General features: G+C 39.5%; 2 protein-coding genes across 3 annotated transcripts in view; one reads left to right on the forward strand and one right to left on the reverse strand.

The window, feature by feature from the left end:
- The window catches only part of LOC124787714 (D-aspartate oxidase), a 259,599-nt gene that overhangs the window by 197,685 nt on the left and 37,709 nt on the right, over nucleotides 1–24,205 (reverse strand). The window lies entirely within an intron of this gene.
- The window catches only part of LOC124787712 (DNA replication factor Cdt1), a 97,591-nt gene that overhangs the window by 41,719 nt on the left and 31,667 nt on the right, over nucleotides 1–24,205 (forward strand). For both annotated transcript variants that reach the window (XM_047254552.1, XM_047254551.1), the window contains exons 3-4: nucleotides 17,821–17,985; nucleotides 18,131–18,324. In XM_047254552.1, the coding sequence (XP_047110508.1) occupies nucleotides 17,821–17,985; nucleotides 18,131–18,324 (359 nt within the window). The remainder of the gene's footprint in view (nucleotides 1–17,820; nucleotides 17,986–18,130; nucleotides 18,325–24,205) is intronic.

A 24,205-nucleotide genomic window follows, 5' to 3' on the forward strand; every position in this document is an offset into this window, starting at 1 on the left:
GTATTGGCTGTACCAGGTTGAGCCATGTTTTTTTCCTTCGTAATGAGCTGCGCTGCCCCTCTGCCCCTTGTTAGTTGTGGGGTGGCCCCCCTCATGATGATCCACATTTTGCTGGACTGCCCCGACCTTTTGGTTCTTTGCAGTAAATACACCCTCTCTCTCCCCTAGTCGTGGGCATTAGCAGATGACCCCTACGTGGTAATGTCCATTCTTGGTTTTCTTTGTGAAAGTGATTTGTCGGCAAATATTTTTTTTGAGTAATGAAGTCTTCTGACTGTTTTGATGTAGCCTGTTCCACATTCATCTCCTACACCAACCTCTGCATCTCTGAGTAGCACTTGTATGTCCTATCATACTGTCCTTTCTTCTTGTCAGTGTTTTCCATGTATTTCTTTCCTTTCCAAATCTGTGTAGAACTTCTTCATTCCCTACTTTATGAGTCCACCTAATTTTCAACATTCTTATGTAGCACCACATCTCAAATGCTTTGATTGACTTCTGTTTTGATTTTCCAACAGTCTTTGTTTCACTACCATACAATGCTGTGTTTCAAACATACATTCTCAGATATTTCTTTCTCAAATTAAGGCCTATGTTTGGTAATAATAGATTTCTCTTGGCCAGGAAGCCTCTTTGCCAGTGCTTGTCTGCTTTTGATGTTGTCCTTGCTCCGTCCATCATTGGTTATTTTGCTACCTAGATAGCAGAATTTGTGAACTGCATTTACTTCAAACCATCCATCCTGATGTTAAGTTTGTCCTGTTCTCATTTCAGCTATTTCTCATTACTTTTGGCTTGATTAGACTTACTCTTAATCCACATTCTTTATTCATTACACTGTTCATTGCATTCAGCATATCCTGTAATTCTTCTTCACTTTCACCGAGGACAGCAATGTTGTCAGCGAATCTTATCATTGATGCTCCTTCACCTTGAGTTTTAATTCCACTCTTGAACCTTACTTATATTTCCATCATTACTTCTTCAATGTATAGATTGAAAAATAGGGGCGAAAGACTACATCCCTGTCTTAACGCCTTTTTTATTCCGTTCTGGTCTTCCACTCTTCCCCTTTGACTCTTGTACATGTTCAATAGTACTAGTCTCTCCCTGTAGCTTACCTCTATTTTCTTCAGAATTTAAAACACTTCGTTCCATTTGACAGTGTCGAACGCTTTTTCCAGGTCGACAAATACTATGAACATGTCTTGATTTTTCTTTAGTCTGGCTTCCGCCATCGACCACAGCAGCAGAATTCTCTCTGGTGCCTCTACCTTTCCTAAATTCAAACTGATCATCATCTGACACATTCTCAATTTTCTTTTATTTTCTTCTGTATATTATTCCTGTCAGCAACTTGATGCGTGAGCTGGTAATTCTCGCACTTGGCAGTTCTTGCAATCTTTGGAATGGTGTGGATGATATTTTTTCCGAAAGTAAATGGTGTATCACCAGACTCGTACATTCTACACATCAACGTGAAGTCATTTTCTTGCCACTTCCCAAATGATTTTAGAAATTCTAATGGAATGTTATCTATCCCTTTTGCCCTATTTGATCTTAAATCTTCTAAAACTCTTTTAATTTCTTTATTACTGTATCAACTCCCTGTTTCTCGTATCACATCAGACAAATCATCCCCCTCGTAGATAGCTTCAGTGTACTCTTTCCACCCATCCTCTCTCCCCTCTCCATTTAGTAGTGGAATTTCCATTGCACTCTTAATGTTACCACCATTGCTTTTAATTTCACCGGAGGTTGTTTTAATTTTTTTATATGCTGCATCAGTCCTTCCGACAATCATTTCTTTTTCAATTTCTTCACATTTTTCATGCAGCCATTTCACATTAGCTTCCCCGCAATTCTGATTTATTTCATTCCTAAGTAACTTTTATTTCTGTATTCCTGTTTCTCGTTCAACATTTTTCTATTTCCTTCTTTTGTCAATCATATGAAGTATTTCTTCTGTTACCCAAAGTTTCTTTGCAGTTACCTTCTTTGTACCTATGTTTTCCTTTCTAGTTTCTGTGTTTGACCTTTTAAGAGATGTCCATTTCTCTTCAACTGAACTGCCTACTGAGCTGTTCATTGTTGCAGTATCTACATCCTCAGAGGACTTAAAGCGCGTCTCTTCATCTACATCTACATGTACTTCTAGATACTCCACAAGCCACTATATGGTGTGTGGTGGAGGGTACCCTGTACCATTACTTGTTGTTTCCCCTCCTGTTCCATTCACGAATAGCATGAGGAAAAGATGACTGTCTGTATGCCTCTGTATGAGCCCTAGTTTCTCGTATCTTATATACGTGGTCCTTATGCTCAATGTATTTGGCGGCAGTAGAATCGTTAGGCAGTCAGCTTCAAATGCTGGTTCTCTAAATTTTCTCAATAGTACTCCTTGGAAAGAGCATCTCCTTTCCTCCAGGGATTCCCTTTTGAGCCCCGAAGCATCTACATAACACATGCTCTTTGAACCTACGGGTAACGAATTTAGTAGCCCACCTCTGAATTGCTTCGATGTATTGCTCCAGTCCAACCTGGTACGGATCCTATCTTCCTGCAGTCACTCAACTTCGACACCTTACTGTACACCACGGCATCATCAGCAAACAACTGCAGATGGCTGTCCACTCTGTCCGCCAAATCATTTATGTATATAGAGAACGACAGTGGTCCTGGGGCACTCCTAATGATACCCTTGTCTCTGATGAACACTCGCTGTCGAGGACAACATACTGGGTTCTAATATTTAAGAAGCCTTCGAGCCACTCACATATCTGTGAACTTATTCTGTAAGCTTATACTTTCACTAACAGCCTGCAGTGGGGCACTGTGTCAAATGGTTACACGAAATCTAGAAATATGGAATCTGCTTGTTGCTCTTCAGCCATAGTTCTCAGTATATCGTGAGAAAAGGACAAGCTGAGTTTCGCAAGAGTGATGCTTTCTAAAACCATGCTGATTCGTGCACTTAAACATCTTAGCCTCAAGGAAGTGTATTGTATTCGAACTGAGAATATGTTCAAGGATTCTGCAGCAAACAGAAGTTAGAGATATTGGTCTGTAATTTTGCGGGTCTGTTCTTTAACCGCTCTTATGTACTGGAGTCACCCGCGCCTTTTTCCAGTCACTTGGGACTTTGTGCTGGGGAGAGATTTACGATAAATGCAAGCTAGGTAAGGCGCCATTGTCGTAGAGTACTCTTTGTAAAATCAAACTGGGATTCCATTGGGACCTGGTGATTTGTTTGCTTTTAAATCTTTAAGTTGCTTCTCTACTACAGGTATGCTTATTTCTATGTCATCCATACAGGAGTTTGTCCAATGGTCAAACGACAGTATATTTGTATGGTTCTCCTGTGTTAATGGTTTCTTGAAAGTGAAATTTAAAACTTTGGTTTCGGTTTTGCTGTCTTCAGCTACCACAACACAGATCAACTAGGGACTGAATGGAAGCCTTCGACCTGCTTAGCGATTTTGCATATGACCTTAAATTTCTCGGGTTCTCAGCCAGATCTTTTGCTAAGGTGTGAAGGTGGTAGTTATTGTATGCTTCACACGTAGATCTTTTCGCAGATGCATGAATCTCTAATAACCTTCGCTTGTCATCATTTGTGCATTCCCTAGGAGTGGAACAGCCTCTGCTTCTTCAGCATCTGCTGAATTTTGTTGTTAAACATTGGTTTCCTTTGTCCACTTACTAGGCGCATAACTCTCTGTACCAAGATTTACAATCTGCTTAAACTTTGCTCATAATTCCTCTACATTCATCGTACTGCAACTAAGCCAATTCACTGTTAAAGTGAGATGTGAGTAACTACTTATCTGCTGTATCTAGCAGAAACACTCTCCTAGCCTTCTTGACTAGTTTATTAACTTTCATAATCGTAATTGCTTTAATGACATCATGATCGCTAATCGCTATTTCTGTACTGACACTGTCAGTAAGGTCTGGCCTGTTTATAGCTGCAAGGTCTGGGCTGCCGAGCTAAGCTGCTCAAGAAAATTTTCTGATGACATGTTCAAAAGTATTTCTCATTACTGTCTGTCTGTACGGCACCCCACCCCCCTCCCCACCCCCACCCCGTGCATTGAATCCATAGACGTCCCACTCTATACTCTGCAGGATAAAATCGCCTCCAACTAGTATTGTATGATCTGGGTATTTATGCGCTATTGACCGTAGACTTTCTTTGGAGGACTCAAGAACTGCCACAGTGGAATTGTGCGGCCTGTGAAAACATCCAACAATTAACTTAGTTTCACTTAACACCTGTTATATGTGACCAGATGACTTCACTGTGACACTAAACTCCGTCTTCAATACAGACAATATTTTTGTAAAGTGCAATGAAAACTTCCCTCCTACGGCCTCAAATCTGTCTTTATGATACACGTTCTATGACTCACTAAATACCTCACAGCTTTCCACTTCGGGTTTCAGCCAGCTCTCAGTCCCAAGAATAATTTAAGTGCGAGGACTTTCCTCGAGAGCAGTAAATTAGACGGTTTACTGATAGAAACAGCTCTACATGTGCACCATTTGTAGCATGAAGAATATCAAGTCTATATTCAGTTTCTTGCCAAATTCTTTGTAACATTTCCTCTGTTATTGTTGCAGTCGCATTAGTGATACAATGTCGTAGCGTAGGAATATCGTCCACCTTGATCACATAGACGTGGTCCTTCACGAATCTCCACATGAAGAAATCGAGCGAAATAATGTCGGGTGAACGTGGTGCCAGGCAACGGGTCCTCCGCGACTGACCCAACAATTGGGAAATTTCTTATCCAGGAACCTGAGAACAGCCGTTGACAGATGTGGCAGAGCTCCATCTTGTTGAAAAATGATGTTGGGTTGCAAGCCTTGTATCTGAGGGTACACAAACTGCTCCAACATATCCAGGTATACTGACCCATTCACTCTTTTTTCTGCAAAGGACAACTGTCCAACAATCCTGTTGTGCATTAGCCTGTACCAGATGTTTAGTTTAGGGCTATCACGAACATGTTCAATGACAATGCGCAGATTTTGCAAACCCCAAATCCGAACATTATGCCTATTAACCCTTCCTGATAGATTAGAGGTTACCTCATCTGAGAATAAACATCTTTCCAGGAAGCTGGCATCCATATCAATACACTGCAGCAAATTGTTGTTAGTGTGGTTTTTTCGTTCGGCGTCAGATGTTGCAGAATTTGCACTTTGTAAGCACACGTATGAAGATGCTGGTGAAGTACACGATGCAATGTTGATCGAGGTACATCAAGTTGCCTAGCTGCTTGATGAATAGACTATGTGGGCTTCTGAGAAATGTCTGTCTGATGTCCTCCACTGTCTCTTCTGAAACACTGTAACGTGCACCGCCAGGATGTTTCAGAACACTTCCTGTTGCCAGAAACTTCCTATACATTCCTTAATTGTTTTCACATCAGGTGGCTCTCATTCATACATGCAACGATCAATACAGTAATAGGCGATTTTGATTGTGTGCACCATACTACTGCTTGCGCATGCTGCTGTGGAGTCGCCATTTTCACTTCATGCGACCACGCTGCGCTCTGGCTACGATACTTGGCACTTTTGACGTGGGCTAAAAATTCTTTGAGATGCTCTGCAATGTGGTGCATTTTTCATTGTCGTATCTACTTTGTTTTTTTTTCTCATGGGTCCTTGAAATCGGGGAGGTTTGAGTGGGATGCTCTGTACCCTCGTGCATTCCACAAGTACTCTGCTACCCGAGTAGCTGCTTTCTTTGTGTAATGCACCCCTGACCTTTCAAGGAGAGCCCCACAAATCCACACACGATAACGCAGGTCCAGAAATGTGCTGCCAACAGCATTGTAGATCCAACGAAGCTTTTGGTTGAGACGCTCCACTCAGCTCCAAACCAAAGGGCCCCAACCAGTTCTGGGAATTATGCTGCAAATTGCGAACTCTGCTTGCACTCCTTGTGCGAGGCCAGCAGCCTTCACCACCTCTGCCAGCTGCCTGTACGGATTGAGGATCGCCTCGGAATTCATGCGAAAGGTGTCGGGGGTGCGAACTGGAGCCACAACTTGCAGATGACTGCACCCTGCATGTTCAATAGCCACAGGCCAGGCCACCTCCACATCTCAGATGAGGCCCCTCCAAGGACATACCAAGTGCACATTGGCTTACTTTTCAGCCCTGAATGCCATCTGCTGAAGGGACTCCATAATGCACCTTACATTGGAGCTCCCAGTAACCAGTAACCCCCCTCCCTCTGGGTGCCTGCTCGGACCCTGCTGAAGGAGCAGCCACTTGCCCATTCCCAGGATAAATGGGTGAGGCCAGGCAGACAATCTCCACATTGGCCCTCCACCTCGAGCAACGCCAGTGCATTACCGACCACCACTCTCAGAGCTGTGAGAGCAGATCCACCACATTGGGTGCACTGTTAAGTGTTTTGGAAGCAGAGGTCATGGGCAAAACAAATGACACCTGAGGCGTCCCATGCGGTGCACCAGATTCTCTGCCACCACTACACCCTGAGGCAGCAACGTGAAGGTGACTGACCATAGCCAACAACACGTTCAGCTGTTCACAAACTGCGGCAAGCTCCTCCTGCATCCACACACAGCATACACACATCCTATCCATACTAGCAAGACTAACGGAAGAAGCAGATAATCCTAGATAAGCGACTTGCTACCCTCCTGATGTGTCGCAAATGGATGCTAATGCGTTAAAGAGCTATGTAGCTGGCTGTTCAGTGAGCAACAATTGCACTAAAGGCTGAATGACGTTGCACTTACAAACCCATGAGATTACACCTCTTAAGGGGAGTTGGAACGCCCTATCCCGACAATGTTAAATTTAGCGAGTTGGCATTCCTGTACTTCAGGAACCACTGTAGCCATTGACATGAAACTTTTACAGGACATTAAACTGTATTTTCTGAGTGGACTGAACTACAGTAATTGCATTTCAGCCATTGCTTTTGGAAATACAATTTTTTAATTACGTGGTTAAAATTTTGTGTACTTTTTGGTACATTATCCTACATAATTTTAATTATACAAAACATTATGTTCTTCTTTTAGTTCACTAGACTCAGGATGTGTATGTATTACTCTCTGAAAATTTGAAGACTTTACTCAAAGTGGTTTCTGAGATTTTGGGGAAAATGTAACAGAAAGATTTTGGGAAAAATGTAACACAAAATGTAAATTTACAGGAACGGCTTCTAAAGTTTCATCTCACTTAATATATGCTTAATTTTTTATTTTTAGCCACTCAGAAGCACCCTGCACCATACTGTATATCATCCTCTTGATCTTTTTCCAAGCTTTTTCGTCTTTTGCTTTATCAATGCAAACCTTGCCCATCCGTTCAAGTTCCCTGATGCAGTTTACTCCAGGATTAATTCCCATATGCTATAGCACTTTCACCCTACCAATGTTGCCATCATTAAAAACAATAACAGCATCATTGACCCCCCACTTTAGTGTCTTCATTCCAACAAAAACATTTTTTGGTAAGTGAGTCTGTATAAGATCACTGCATGACTCATTGGGATTTTGAGTGACCATGCATCCACATCTTCAGTTATTTAGGATTTGCCAAGTCTCTGTAAATAGGTTTTATGATACCCATGACTGCTGTTGGGATGGAATGTTTATGGATGTATGAACTGTTTGAGTACTGGACATTGCAGTAATTGTACCATGAATCAGGTGCAGGAGGGCAAAGGTGCTGTACTGGGTTTTCATCAGTTGACTGTCTGTGGAAGAAGGTAGCCCATACTGCCTGCTTTATTTTCAACAAATCCGCAGTATTATTTCTAATCGCCATCCCATAATACTGCTGTAGTTCGTCAATCATTTTGTGTGTCAGCCTGCCTCTTATAGTTTAACTATCAGAAAGTTTCTTGTCTCTCAAACTTCGTTTCAACATCCTCAACCCAGTGCCCAAACTCTTTTGACATCACCTACACATTCCAGCCTTCTACATAAAAAATTACAGATTTTTATTAGATTGTGAAGTAATGCACGTAAAAATTTTAACATTTTCAATCAGTGTAGATTATATTTAAAAAATAAAATACCTCCCATTTCACTATTACCCCCACTGTATCTAGATTGAGCCTTAGCATTTCCCTTTTCAGATTTTCTATCTTCCCTATGATGTTCAAACTTCTGATATTCCACATCCCTACTCAGTGAACATTGCCCTGTCAATTATTATTCAATGTTTTTCTTCTGGTCATATTCCCATTGCCAGTGCCCTCCTGGAGATGCAAATGAGGGACTAGTCTGGAATCTTTATCAGTGGAGAAATCACCTTGACACTTCCTCAGTTATAAGCCACCTTTTGTGTTGATACACATTGTGTGTCTTTTTTTTTTCCATTGCCTTTGGCATCCTCATACCACAGACCATTGCTGATTGATGCCTTTACGGGCAGTTTCCCACCCTAGGGGCAAGAGAGTGTGCTAAACCCTTGTTTGCTCCTCCATTGGCAGAATGAGGGTGACCTCTTTATGCTGGAAGCCTTCGGCTGTCAATGCTGATTATCTATATTCAGCATTTAAACAGTGGCGGGTTCGAACTCGGGACGGGGAATGTTTTGTTTACTAATAAAATGATCAGTCTTCCAGATTTAGTTAGCTGAATTTCCTCGTGGAATTGGAGCCTCTTGGTTAGTGCTGGCATTGATTCAGGAGGCCTTTAGCCTTGCCTTCACACCAGCCAGGCTGCACCCACCATTTTTACCAACATTTTGTCTGGTCTTTTGTGCCGTTTTGTTTTCCTTTTTTTGCATGTGTTCTTCCCTTGGTGTTGTCACAGTCAAGGTATGGTGTTGGGATTAGGATGGTTTGGCAGCAGTGCCGGCACTCCATTGCACATAGCACCTCCGGGGAATCGCTCACTCTCACGCCCCACACCCCGGGCCTTCCCCATTCCTGCCACCTCGACATTCCTTCTACCTTTTTGTTTGCCTGTTTTCATTTCCCATCAATAGGACTGTGCTGTTGCTGTTGTTCCTCCCTCAGTTTCTGCTCCCTTTGATCATAGGACTGATGATCTCACTGTTTAGTCCCCCCCTTCCCCCCACCCCTCAAAATCAACCAACCAACCAGCCAACCATCAAAAGAGCAATGCGTGGAGCATTCAGTGACTACTGTAACAGAAGCTTAATTGAAAGACCTCTCACAAAACCTGCATATGTAAAGGCTGTCAGTGGCATCACAGTGTCCATCTACTCATGGATTACACAAGAACAAAAATTTTATGTAGCAAAACAAAAGCAGAAATGCCGAACTCTGTTTTCACATATTTCTTTACAACTAGGAGTGTCCACGGGTGCTACCACAATTTAATTCTCACACCACTGAAAAGATGACTGATACAGACATTTGTGACAGTGGTGATGAGGAACAGCTAAAATTGAACAAGGCTTCAGCACCCATTGGAATCCATATCACATTCTGAACAGAATTTGCCTATGTCTTGATGTACCCTCTATTATTACCTTAATATGTCGTGAAACCCCTGAACAAAAAAAAAAAAAAAAAAAAAAAAAAAATCCTAAGTTAGAAGAAAGGAAGGTCACACCTGTCTGGAAGTAGTGGTAGTGTTCAACAAAACTGCTGTCCTTTGTCATAGACATTCATTTGCAGTAGAATTCTAGAATATATTGTGAACTCAAACACAGTGAGGTATCTTCTACAGAATGACCTCCTCCAGACAGGCAGTACAATACTTCTCAGCTTTTGAAAAGTATTTGACTCGGCACCATAACAAATCCTAGAGATCTGCCTGCTTATTTTCTGAAATTGAATTGAGACAGCAGCACCAGCTACACCAATTCATAAATCCTGTGGGCCATACTTAGTTTAGTTGTCATTTCATCCCAAGTTACATGGCCACAGATTAATTTCATGTCTGAAGTAATACTGACATCTGAATAAGAAAGAGCAAAATAAATAAATAAATAAAACTTTGTTAAATGTTTGTTTATTCTTAACATCCTGTGCAGACGAAAACATTTATCTAAATTACTCAGCTGTGGCTGTTATTAGTGTTGCCATGATAAAATTATCCAAAATGAAATTATGGTACTATCTGAAGTGACAGGCAGCTTGCATTGATGAAGTGACAGGCAGCTTGCATTGATGTCCTCTGTTGCATCAAACTCACCAGTTCCTGTCACTTCCAATACTCTCCTCTCCTTGAGCTTCTTTTTTAATGATAACCTATGATGTCACTCCCATGGTGTCGCCCAAGATATACATCATATTAATCTGTATATACTTTAAAATAAATACTAGAGGTCAGTTTTATGAAAGATTCAGTGCACATCACACTGGTTAGGAGTCCTCATGCAAATTGTCTTTACAGTGTGTGACACGAGGGTAGAATGGCTAAAACATACTAAAATAATCATCAGTTTAAAAATACCAGAATACAAATTGAACAGATCTTGTTGTTATGTGAATCAAATAATTAGGGTAGTCCAAATCTGATAACAATTTTGTCAGTGCGAAATATTTTAAAATTTATTGAGGTTTTACTTGTTTAGCAGTAAATAAAACAGTCTTTTAGGTGAAGTTAGTCATCTGAATTGTGATATTTTGACCTTATGCTTGGACTGAGCAACTTAAAGTGGTTCAAAAAGCATTTTGACAAGTGCCAAAAAATCAGTTGAGCAGTGCTGTCATACAAAATGAGTGAGATTGGTTCTTGGAAGGTGCCCCTACAAAATAAATGGAGATAGTTGAGAATTTCAGTGAATGTTGTAGTAATGTTAGGCATAATTCCTAAAACGGGAACCAAAGTAACAACGTGAGTGCTATTCAGTAAATATAAGTAAAATGTGTTGTACATCAGAATTTAGGTTATGATGGTGATCAATGATCCGTCTGTCAGAAGCAGTTGATTAGATGTGGAACTCAGATGAATAATCTTAAACAGAATTATATCATAGATAATTAACAAAATTACAGTCATTTGGGGTATCAAATGAAATTTGTGACTTGATTGAGGATTTCTTCGTAAGGAGGATGCATCATATTATCTAGAATGGAGAGTGATGAACACATGTAGAAGTAACTTAGAGTGCTGTAGGGAAATGTATTGGAGCCTGTGCTGTTTGTGTTGTATTATGGTGACTTGGTACAGTATTAGTAGTAATCATGAACTTTTTCAGAGGATGCGTTTATCAAAGACAAACTGATATTTGAAAAAGCTACAAAATTATTCAGTCAAATCTAGATAAGATTCAGAGTGGCACAACTTGGTTTAAATGTTCAGACATGTAAAACTGTACACTTTATGATTAAGATATCAATGAGTCACAGATGGGTACAACCCACTTGTACAAATACCTGGAGGTGACCACTTGTGGGGATTTCAGGCAGAGTTACCACATAGGGTTAGCTGTAGGTAAAACTGGTCGCAGGCTTTGACTCACTGATGGGATACTTAGAAAATGCATTGAGTCTACAAAGGAGATTTGCTTACTAAATGGTTGTATGGCCCATCATAGAATATTGTATATTGGACCCGTACCACATAGGACTAAGAAGGGACATTGAATGTGCCCAAAGAATGGCAGTACAGATATTGACAAATTTGTTTGACCCTTGGGGGAGTGGCACAAAAATCCTCAAAAACATGATTTGGAAAACTACTGAAGGTAGACAACAACAGTATTGCTATCATATAGTTACATAATTCCAAGAACCACAATTAAATGAGGAATATACTACAGCCCCGCACATATTGCTCCCATAGGTACCACAAAGACATTATTAGATAGATTACAGCACACACAATGATATTTCAGCAGTCATTCTTCCCTCCACAAGTGAATGGAACAGGAAGAAACCTTAAAAACCTTAATGTGTAGTATCATCATTCATGCACTTCAGAGTGGTTTGCAGAGAATAGATGCCAACATGAATTCTGTTCAGTGAAAGTTTTGTGTAATTGTTGCGATATAGGTTAGGGGCTAGATAGAATGTACTGTGACAAAAATGTTCAGGGAAATTCAGATTTACACGAAATGTTAGTGCGACTGATTGCATAACTAGTTGAATAATATAATGCTGATCTTTTCAACTGCATGCCATTGTTTATGTAGTTTGTAACAAGTTTTATTTGTGGTAGGTGCAGTAGCGTGATTAAAATACGGAGCTTTTCGGTTTGAATCCATTTATATTGCATTGTGCCTATTAGTCCAGCCAGTGTAGGAAAACGAGGCAACAATTTGTGGAGTCACGAATTTTTGTACAGTGGCAGGAGGGAGTTACTGAACAACATACTAAAAATTCTGATTGCTGGGGTGTGAGTATAGGGGCGGAGGTGCATTTTTATGTTTTTCTTGAATAACTGGAACTCTACAGCTTCTTATAAAAATATTTCCCAACACAAAAATAAAATGTCCTAAATTTCCTCCAAAAATGTCCTATTCATTTTTTTTGGAAGGGAGGGGTGGAAAATTGAAGATTATTAAAAATATTCTTTGACTGGTGTAAAATTAACATTCACTGTTAAATGAAGTGAAGTGGTTCAAGAACAGAGGTTAAATGTGTGTACAACATCTAAGAGCAGTAGAGATTTATGATGGGATAACCTGTGTTCTTGGGGTGTGACAGGTTTGAGGAAGGGCTGGTGGGATGTGGAGGCTAGGTTTGATGGAAGGCAGGTTGCCAGATTGAGGTCATGCACATCCGTCCTTCATAGGTCTGTAAACTGAAGAGCAACCAGGAACATTCTCACTCTCTCAAGCCCATCACAAGAAGCAACTACAGAGTATTTCACAATGTTGTACCAACCTTCCACAGCACATCTTATGAGTCACTGGCAGCACTGTGTACATAAATGCATGGGCGGGGGGTCCTGTTTATTTTCCAAAACATTTATTAATACTACATAGAATACAGGTATGAGTTATGAATAATATGATACTGCAAAAAACACACATGGACAGAACCTACAGAAATCTCTGCACACTGTTCAACACTGCTAGAAGGGGGCTTGATTCTTGGTCAACCCATACGAGAGCTGTAGTGCTCTTCTGGCAAAGGCACCAGGTGCTGCTCGTTTTTCAGTTTACAGACAGACTGTATCTTCCCAGCATTTGCTGTCCAGGTCTCTTATGTGAGTAGACAAAATAACTTCACTGAGCTCTTGTTCATATTGTGGAGTTACTTCCTTTATGTTAAATGAGTACTTATTTGCAGTTGTTAATTCAGCTATTATGTAAAAAGCTCATCAGCTGGACCTGTCTACTGTCTACCACCCTGAAGAGCATGGCCCAAATATAACATACTGTCAATACACATTTGACAGCATTATTTTCATTGTCTCCAGTTTAAGTAGCTGGGGTGCTTTTCATGGCTTGAGTCATTGTTCATATAAATGTATTTTACATAGAAGCGCACTGAACGACTGCAAATAACTACTTGCTTAATAAACTGAAAATAGGCCCACTACAAAAACACAAACTCTTTTAAGTTATTTTCTCTAATGATGTAAGAGAACTGGCCAGGAAAACTGTTCAGGAATATGCTGGTGAGGTACAGACTGTCTGTAAATTGAAAAGCAAGGCACACTCGTGGTGAAGGAAGTTGCTCTTCCTGGAAGAGTGCAACAGCTCTTGTACAGGGTGACTTAGAAGCAATTTCCCCTCTAGTAGTGTAGAAGTGTGTGCAGTGGTTATGTTGATTCAGTCCATATGCTTTTCTTGCATTTGTATGATTAGTAATTCATATCTGTATTTCGTGAAGTGTTAACACACTTTGTAGAAAATAAACAATCCCCCTGGGTGTGTTGGGGGCTTGCCTGCTCACTCTTCAGTCTGCAGACCTACAAAGGATGAACATGCATGACCACAAGACAGCGACCTACTCTCCCCCCACCTCTTTGCACCCCTTCACATCCTAGAAGACAAGTTATATGTTAATTCAGTTCTGCGGAGTAGGTTGTGATACAAATAATTAATATTTCTTCTTAAACCATTTCATTTAAAGATAAACATTAATTTTATACCACTGAAACAATATTTTCAGTAATGATTTTTTCCCATCCCCTTGCAGTGTCGAAACTGTTAGTTCTAGAGAAATAAGTGAATGGAACCTGTTTGTAGGATACTTAGTGTAGTTTAACTCGATTTTCAGGTTTTCAAGAAAAATATGAAAAATTGACCTTTCAGCACGCCCCACACCCCATGTTCGCACCCCACTGGTCAGGATTTTTAATATGTTGTTTATGGCACTCCCTTCTATCACTGTACAAGAATTTGTGAGGACACTAATTTCTTTCCCCAAATTGAACTTTTTTGATCTTTGTTATGTGGGCTATATGGTATGAATGTCCTTTTGCTGGTAAGTTTGTTGTAATTAAATAAAAATTATACAATTAGTGACTTTGGATACTACAGAATATTTTTATACCTCCAGAGTCACATTCATGAGGCTAAGCATTTCACTGAATATGTGCGAAAACAGTACCGGAAGCTTAAGTATTTCTTGGAGAAAGACCAAATATTTACCTCATGAAAGATTTTGAGGATTTGTGTTTGGGAAGGATTCGCAAATAGTTTGTATTAATGTCTCCTTTTTATGAGATTTTGATGTTTTATGTATTGCTTATGGTGAAAAACAGATGCTGTAAAAAAATTCTAATATACTTGTTGAACCTAGAACCCAAGATTACTAATCTGATTCGCAATGAAAAAGAGAAAATGTAATTGAAATGTAAGTAATGGTATTAAAAAAAGATTACTACTCACCATATAGGAGAGTCATTGAGTAGCAGGTAGCCACAATGTGCTGTATTTATATAAAGTGGCACAGTTAAAAGTAGCCCGTCTCCCCTTTGAATGCAATTCCAATATTTTGACCTCTGAAATAGAGTAAACAGCTACAACAGTGGACAATTTTATGCAATATGAGGGGCATTTGAAAAGTCCGTGCAAAAATAAAAACGACTTATGTGTTTAGGGTAAACTTTTTTTTATTTTCCGACATAGTCTCATTTTAGACTTGTACACTTCATCCAATGCTGTTCTAATTTGTTGATCCCTTCCGAATAGTAGGAATTGTCCAAATCTGCAAAATAGCTATTAGTTGCTGCAGTCACCTCCTCATTTGAATAAAATCTTTGTCCTGGCAGCCATTTCTTCAAATTGGAGAACAAATAGTAGTATGAGGGAGCGGAGTTTGGAGAATAGGGGGGATGTCAAATGAGTTGGAATCGTATTTCCATTAATTTTGTGACCACAACTGCTGAGGTGTGTGCTGATCCATTGTCGTGATGGAAAAGGACTTTTTTGCGGTCTAATTGCTGGCTGTTTTTCTTACAGCTCGGTTTTCAAAAGGTCCAATAACGATGAATAATATGCACCTGTAATAGTTTTACCTTTTTCCAGATAGTTGATGAGGACTATCCCTTGCGAATCCCAAAAGACAGTCGTCATAACCTTTCCGTCCAAAGGAAAGGTCTTCACCTTTTTTGGTGCAGATTCTCCCTTCGTAACCCATTGTTTAGATTGTTGTTTGGTCTCAGGAATGCAGTAATGTATCCATGTTTCATCCACAGTGACGAAACGATGCTTAAACTCCTGCGGATTCTTACTGAGCAGCTGCAAACCATCCTTGCAACACTTCACACGATTCTGTTTTTATGGTCAAGCGTGAGCAGTCGCAGAACCCATCTTCTGGATAGCTTTCTCATGTCCAAATGTTTATGCAAAATATTATGTACCCATTCATTCGAGATGCGCATAGCACTACAAATCTCATGCACCTTAACTCTTCTGTCATCTATCAACAGATCATGGATTTTATCAATGATTTCTGGTGTCGTAATCTCCACAGGGTGTCCAGAACGTTCAGCATCACTTGTGCCCATATGGCCACTCCGAAAATTTTGAAACCACTTATAAACTGTTCTGATCGAAGGTGCAGAGTCACCGTAATGTTTATCAAGCTTCTCTTTTTGTCTCCTGAGGCATTTTACCTTTCATAAAGTAATGTTTAACCACACGAAATTCATTTTCACCCATTTTTTGGCAATCACTCGACTTCCTTGATTCACACAAATGCCAAACACAAGGAAATAGACCAATATGGCTGAAACTTGGTGTGCATTCTTTCCAAAAATGCTACTAACTAAACGTGACCACGATACGCACCAGTGGTGCCATCTCTCGGACTTTTGCATGGACTTTTCAAATGCCCCTCGTATTTGATTGTTAGCTTCTCTCAGTCAGCATTTGTTTATTTCATCAGTGAAGTTAGATGTTTCTCTTTGCTGTCTGCAGTATGACTTTCCTGATAGAAAAAGGAATTGAAATCATGGAAGATTGTGTGAAAACAGGTTCAATCAAGGAAACTTGCAAAATTTTCAGTGTCAAGTATCTGGATAGAGAATTACCAGCAAACATAGCAATACAGTGTCTGTATAAAAACTGACACATCTATGGATCTGTGCAAAATGTAAAATGACAAACAATTCGCACAGCAGAAGTTATTGCAAACATTCATTGAAGAATTATTCAGAGCCCAAAGAAGTTTGCATGTAAATTGGCCCAACAGCTGCGTGAAAGGACGACGACTTGCCAGCAGACATTGAAAAGACTTAATTCAAAGACATATCATGTGATGGTGTTGCAGCAGTTACAGGAGGATGACAGGCAGAAATGTGTAGATTACTGCACATGGCTTTTGAATAACATCAGTGATGGCTTGTTAGATACTTTCCATTAGATCATGAGTTATGAAGCTTGGCTTCATCTTTGCCAGTCATTTGAATTCTCAGAACACAAGGTACCTGGGCAATGGAGAACCCTAACAATGTATGTCAGCAACCACATCACAATGAAAAAATTGGCATTTAGTGCACTGTAACAGGTACACAAATAACTGGACCGGAATTTTTTGACACTAAGCTCAAATGGTTGCAATGTGGAATTTTTTGATGCATTTTGTGCTCAACTCACTGAATATGAAAGACAATACTGCTTCTTCTAGCAAGATGGGGTAAAATGCCACACATCTAAGATATCCCAGGAACAAGTCCACAAGGTCTTCACTGAGGAATGAGCTGTCAGCAAACATTTATGGCCACAAAGTTTGTCGGATCTAACACCATGCGACTTTTTTTCTGTAGGGACACTTGAAGAGCAAGGTCCATGACAGAAATCCACGTACAATGCAGGAACTGAAAGATCACATTAGCCATGAAGTTGCCACCATCGATATCTGAACTTTACATTGGGTGTGTCTGAATATACTTAGACATGCACAGCTCTGTATTGATGTTGCAGGAGTCACTTTAGGCATGTTATATAAATGTATTTTAATTGTAAATAAATGGTAAGTGTGTTTCAGCTCTCCACTCCTGTAATTTCATTGCATTTCCCTTATAGTTAAAACAGGCTACTTTTATCTGCACCACTTTTCCCTTGCCATGAATAGTTATCTTTTGTTATCCCATTATTTAACACACGTCTGCAGCACGATGAAGAAGGAAAAAAATGAAAGGGAAGTAAGTGATACTCTGAATTTATTAACACCTTGAAAATCTAAAATACTCCCCACTGAGAATCTCCTTTGACATTGAATATGGAAGTGTGTTGAAGGGCTTACAGCATTACTTTTGAGACATGTTTGAATAAAATATAACTGAAAGTATACTGAAAAATGAGATGAAATCTTAGCATAAGTTACTACATGAGGTAAATTTGTTATTAGTCATTTAAGTTAGTTTGTGTAGTGAATAAAGTCTTCAGTTTGTTGAGATTTATATTTTGCTATTAATTTTTCTATTGGTCTACTTATAGCTTTCCCCATGTGAAAAGAAATCTAAAGCAATCCAATCCATGGAACAACTTGAAAGTTGTCAGGACAAGGTACAGGTTGGGAAGCCACTAGACATAACCAATGCTCGCCAAGAACTTGGACTCATGACTCCTAAAAGGCTGCAGGAGAACTCCTGTCTTCCAAAGGTAGCTATTTAAAACCATTTAAGTGAAGAAAACAAAATACATTAAATAATTCAGTACAAATGTCTTGTTTTATGTTTGGAGTACTGGATTAGGTTTATCTGTGTCAACAAACCAGATTTTATGATTATTATGTCTCCCATCACAGGAGTTGTCATTGGCTGAAATTAGAAACAAATTATCAAGAAGCACCAGACTCGCTGAGCTGAAAGAAAAAGTTATCAAAATCAACAGATGTGCTACAAAACTGAAAGAACTAGAAACAAGAAGGAAAGCATTGGAAACTCCTGGCACACCTAAAATACAAAAGTTCAAAGCTCTTGACATAGAGGTTCCAGTTAGGTAAATAAAATAGTTTCATATATACACAAATGTATTCAGTGTACTTAACTGGATTTATACCCAAAATTAGGAAAGAAATATGGAGACAATAGAAAGTCGACGACTGTTTTAAGATTTTAGTGTGTTGTAACTTTTTCAAGTTCCAGAGTTATACGGTGTTATAGTGCTTCTCTTATCGGTGAGGAGGACAAGAAATCTCATCACTCAGATTGTTAGTTATCTCATGCCCATCCATTATTGTATCAAGTATATGTTCTTCAATTCAAATTGTCTTTGCCATGTTGTCTTTTATTTGCTAATTTTCCTTTTTTATGTGCTCTTATGCCTCTGGCCATCTTATTTTAATGTTTGCAAATAGAGGGAAGTAGACTGAAACTGACATCATATGATTAATGATACAAGGAAGCTGTCTTTGTTTCAAACAAATATGATGAAGTCTCTGCCAGCTATACAATATTCTATGATGTTCCTACAAGCTGGAACAAGACTTGCTGTACTTCATGAAATTGATGTGTTCAGTAAATATTTGTTTCCACAGTACTTCAGTGAAAGTTCATTGTTAACTCTTGATTTCAGGAATATTGTAGTCTAGTGACTCCAGGCCATTAGTATTGAGGTCACGACCATACTGGGAAATGAGCACATCAAGGATTTTGGAAATTGCCTTTGTCCTGTGCATAATCACATTTGTAGTAAATAGATGTTTGTGATTTAGTTACTATAGCAGATATTCTAAGAAAGATATTGTGTTACATCTGGTTTTCCCTTAAAGAGGGGCATATATTATCTACATTTATTGTAAATTAACTCCATTTTCTAGTTTGCCAAATAACTATAATTAACCTCAATAAGTTTTAGGAAATGAGTAACTTTTACCACAGGTTTTTCTGTTGCCTTAACCCTAGAAACACGAAGGTATTTTAGGTCACATGGAGCACCAACCAAGGGCAAATTTTGCCCGTGTTACAATAGTAGTAAATCTTGTAATTTGTTGTAATATGTGTTTATTTTATGTAATTCTGTTTCCATTGAGATATTAGTGACAACATAACTGGGAGCTTAATATTTTAACACTCATTGGGTGAATATAACAACCAAGAATGGCCAAATCTTGGTCACTGAAAGTTTGCGTAAACAAGATAAGAAGGTTTGTAATTGAACACGAAGGCTGTCTAAAGTTTCTATGCACTCTGTGATCTATTAACTGAATAGTACAACTTTGTCATTGAGAGAAAGTTTCAAAAACAGAAATGAAAACACTTGCTAAAATACATGTTATTGTACATTGAAAACTCTCGGAAAACACTTTTCACTTGGAGAGAATTTTTTCACTTACAGATGACATTTACCTTCTGCACACAAAATGGTTGATCCTGAATGAGTCTTACACAGATGGCGTCCACAGCTTCCACGTGTTAACTTGGTTTTTGTGATGTCTCTTGCTCTCTGGTTACTTGCATTCTTCAAGCGTAAGTAGCACCTTGCTTTCCTAGTTGGTTCTTCATTTGCAGCAATTTTGATTACCTCTGGTTTCTTTCTTAGGATTTCTCCCATCGTGCAAATAATAGGCAACTGTAGTCGTTTCAAATCCATGGCTCGCTCTTCTACGTATGGTTTCAAAAGTTCGTGGCCTAATTCATGGAGATATAGTTTTCTGGCATTTGGTTTCCCTTCATTCCATTTAGGTGCATTCATCTTGAACAGTGTGTACGAGTTAACTGCAGCTATATCAAGTAGGCTGTAGAACATAGACAGTGGCCATCTTCTCACACCCCTTTTTGTAGAGTATGTCCTAACCATTTGATCTACGGCATCCACTCCTCCCTTAGTGAAATTATAGTACAGGTTTATGTGCATTTTCTTTTTTGGTGTATCAACTTCTACTCCTGCATTATGATGTTGTGTAGACAACATCAACAGATTTTTTTCTTTGGTTTTTCCTTTGTGATGTAAGAGACAATTGTTACTGGCGGCTTCTTAGAAGGTGGGTCTGTGAATGTGAATTTGGAGGAATACAGCTCTCTGCCTGCTGTCGTGTTAAGTTCGGTGTGGTACATGTTTTGTGTTTGATCTGAGTGTCCCAACCAATGCAAGTTTGTAGTCTTGATAGAGAATGTCCGCCAACTCCACAGAAATGTAGAAGCGGTCAGTTGTGACATTGTAGCCTATATTCTTTATTGACTTCACCAGTCACTTCACAATCTCAAGAGGACCTCGTCCACTGGCAGGTCTACTATCTTTTCCAGCATACACTTCCATTTTTATTATGTATCATTCAATTGCACTACAAAGCATTACGACTAATATTCCATATTTTCCAGGTTTGTCTTTGAGGGAAACTTTGAAAGGACAACGACCTCTGAAAAGACACAACATTTCATCAATTGTATTGTCAGGTCGACTTCTGAAGTACCGTGTGAATATTCCGTTCAATACTCCACGCAGCGGCGCAAATTTGTCACGTACACGTCTTTCTGACCTGGTGCCTTTATCATCAAAGCGAAGAATTTTCAATAGCTGATATGCTCTTGTCTTACCCATAGCTCCTCTATAAATCACTCTTCCCAACAAATTTGAGCATAAATCAGATAAAGAAATATTGGTGTCCTGGTAAACTCCCATTAGAATTAAAATTCCCATCAATGCGTATATTTCAGAATCGCTAACGAGAGATATGTTTTCTCTTTCAGCTTCTTCATTTGTATGGTCAAGTATTTTCCATACTAATTCAGGATTTTTTAAATGATTCACATATGCTTGTTACTTTCCCAGCACTGGTTATTCCTTGAAGTTCATGGACTATATTACCAAAATCCCTTTTACTATGTCTCTGAGCATCTGCAAGATACACTCTGCCAGAACTTGTAACATATTTATTTGTAGCGTTACCTGCATGGTTGGTTTCTTCTTCATTGTCCTCCGCTTCTTCACTGGAATCCTTTTCTACTTCTGTATGATCTGACTCAAAATCACTTAAATCTGATAATTCGTCATTGAGAAACAGTTCTGCAAGAACTTTTGCGTTGTTCAAGCCTCTATAACTCATCTTACAAAATCTACTTTACAATAAAGACGTTGCTCTACTGTGACAAACTGCTAATAGTAATAATGGCAAGTCTGAAATCAACAATGAAAGTGAAACTCAACAAAACAAACCACTGTAAAACTCATGTTTGAGGTTGCAAACTGAATAAAAGAAAGAAAAACATACGGGCAAATTTGGCCCATGCTTGGTGGTTGTAGGGAAGATAATAAGAATTATGGTCGGGTGGAGTACCAACCCCGAGCAGAATGTGCCCATGGGCCTAAAATTCCTATTTTGTACTTGCAATTATAAAAATTTAACCATAGAAATGTACAGCATAGTGTATTATAAGGCAACAGACAAATAGAAGAAGACCCAAAAACATAGAAGGATATTTGCCACGCCATTTTTAAAAAAATAAAGATGTACGGGAGATTTTTGCCCGTACTGGATGTTTCTAGGGTTAATAGAAATCTCATTTTGTGTATTTGCTTCAATAATTATAGGTAATTAGCAACTTTCTAGCTCAACAGATTAAAAGATAACCAGCGGACTTAACTTAAAGTTGTCTGTTAACTGTCCTATAATGCATTGCACTAGCTAAATGCAGCCCCACTATGAATGCTGGTCTCAAACACGGGACGAGTTGGTTGACGTTTGTAAGCAGCTGGAAATCGATCTGACTACTGTGAAATGATTTACAGGTGCTGCGAATCGGTGTTTTGGAAGGGTACCTGAAAGTCATGTAACTGTGGTTCTGGTACCAAAGGTACTGCAAGTACTACCCTACAGGGTGCAAGCAATTGCAGATTGTGGCGTACATTGGAACACACGATGCCTGTTGTCTGGGCCTCAAGGTCATACTTGGATTATTCCAGTGAATGGTAGAGAAGATTGAGAAGACTAGCCTTGCACACAGAGTTTCAAGGAAACTCACAGTTTGCAGCCTTGTCCCCAGAATTGAGTGTGGCCCCTTGGTTGTGAGTCAAGTGGAAGGACTTATTGTCTGTCATAGGGCTGAGAGCTGCAGGGTGCCCCTAAATGGGTCAGGTGGGCACTACACATCAGAGGCTGCTACCCAGGTGGCTCCCTGTGTGTAGGGCGCACACAAGATCATCTTCTTCTTCCAATACAGATACCAATAGCTGTAGGAAACAGAGAAGATTGGTTGTAAGATTGAAAGAAACATCTCTTGCAGGTGAGAGTATTAAAATTGTAATGGTTAACTGCCAAAGTATTCGCAACAAAGTGCCAGAGTTTGAAGCACTCCTGAAAAGTGGCGGAGCTCACATAACGCTAGGGACAGAAAGTTGGTTGAAACCAGAAATCGATAGCAGTGAGATTTTTGGGGAAAATTCAAGTGTACATTGAAAGAATAGGCTAATGGGAAATGGAGGTCATGTATTTGTCACAATAAACTCAAATAAATCCACTGAGAGAGAAATTGAAGCTGCAGGTGAGATTGTGTGAGCACTACTCAGTATCAGGTATGGGCATTAAATGGTAATAGGATTCTTCTATCACCCACCAGACTCGTCTCCTGAGGTAAATGAAAACTTTAGAGAAAATCTTAGTTCACTTGTTTGTATGTTCTCCTACCATACTGTAATCATTGATGGAGACTTTAATCATCTAACAATCAATTAGGAACATTACAGTTTGCTAGTGGTGGGCATGATAAGGTATCCTGTGAAATATTACTAAATGCCTCCTCTGAAAACTACCAAGAATATATAGTTTGGAACCCCACTCATTATGGAAATACTTTGGATCAAATGGCAACAAATAGACCTGACCTATTTGAGGATGTCCACATCAAAACTGGTATCACTGATCATGACACGGTTGTAGCAACAATGATTACCAGAGTACAAAGAACAACTAAAACAAGCAGAAAGATATATATGTGCAATAAACTAGATAAAAAGTCAGGAGTGTGATATCTCAGTGAGGAATTTGAAACTTTCATCACAGGGCCAGGGCATGTAGAGGAACTATGGCTCAAATTTAAAAGAATAATGGGCCATGCACTGGATGGATATGTACCCAGTACAACAGTTCATAATGGGAGGGACCCTCTGTGGTACTTAGTCACTGTAAAGGAACTAAAGAAACAGAGACTACTGCATAATAGATGTAAAACAAAGCATAAGACTCTAGATATAGAAATGCTGAATGAAATGCGTTTGGCTGTCAGGTGAGCAATGACTGAAGCCGTCAGTAACGTCCATAGCAGAATATTATCAAGTGATCTTCCACAGAACCCAAAGAAATTCAGGTGTATGTAAAGGCTGTTACTGGCGCCAAAGTTAGTGTCCAGTCCGTAGGAAATGAGACAGGAACTGAAATTGAGGGCAGCAAAGCAAAAGCTGAATTGCGTAACTCGTTTTCAGATGCTTCTTTACAGAGGAAGGCACAAGAGAATTGCCCCAATGTAATCCTCTTACTGTTGAAAAAAGTGAATGAAATCCACATTTGTGTCAAAGGTGTTGAGAAACAGCTGAAATCGTTAATTTAACAAAGCTCCAGGGCCTGGTGAAATCCCAATAACATTATGTACTGAATTTGTGGCTGACTTTGTCTCCCTTCTAACTATAATGTCTCGTAGATCCCTTGAACAAAAAACTGTGCCTGGCAGTTGGAAGAAAGCACAGGTAACATCAGTCTGCAAGAAGGGTAGTAGAAGTGATCCACAAAACTACCATCCAATATCTTTGGCCTCAGTTTGCTGTAGAATCTTCAGACTCGATGCAAGCTCAGACATAACAACGCTTAATGCCAACAACCATGGGTTCCGAAAAGATCGATCATGTGAAATCCAACTCGCACATTTTTCTCATGACATACTGAAAGCTG

Source organism: Schistocerca piceifrons, chromosome 3, assembly GCF_021461385.2.
Source record: "Schistocerca piceifrons isolate TAMUIC-IGC-003096 chromosome 3, iqSchPice1.1, whole genome shotgun sequence".
NCBI classification, from domain to species: domain Eukaryota; kingdom Metazoa; phylum Arthropoda; class Insecta; order Orthoptera; family Acrididae; genus Schistocerca; species Schistocerca piceifrons.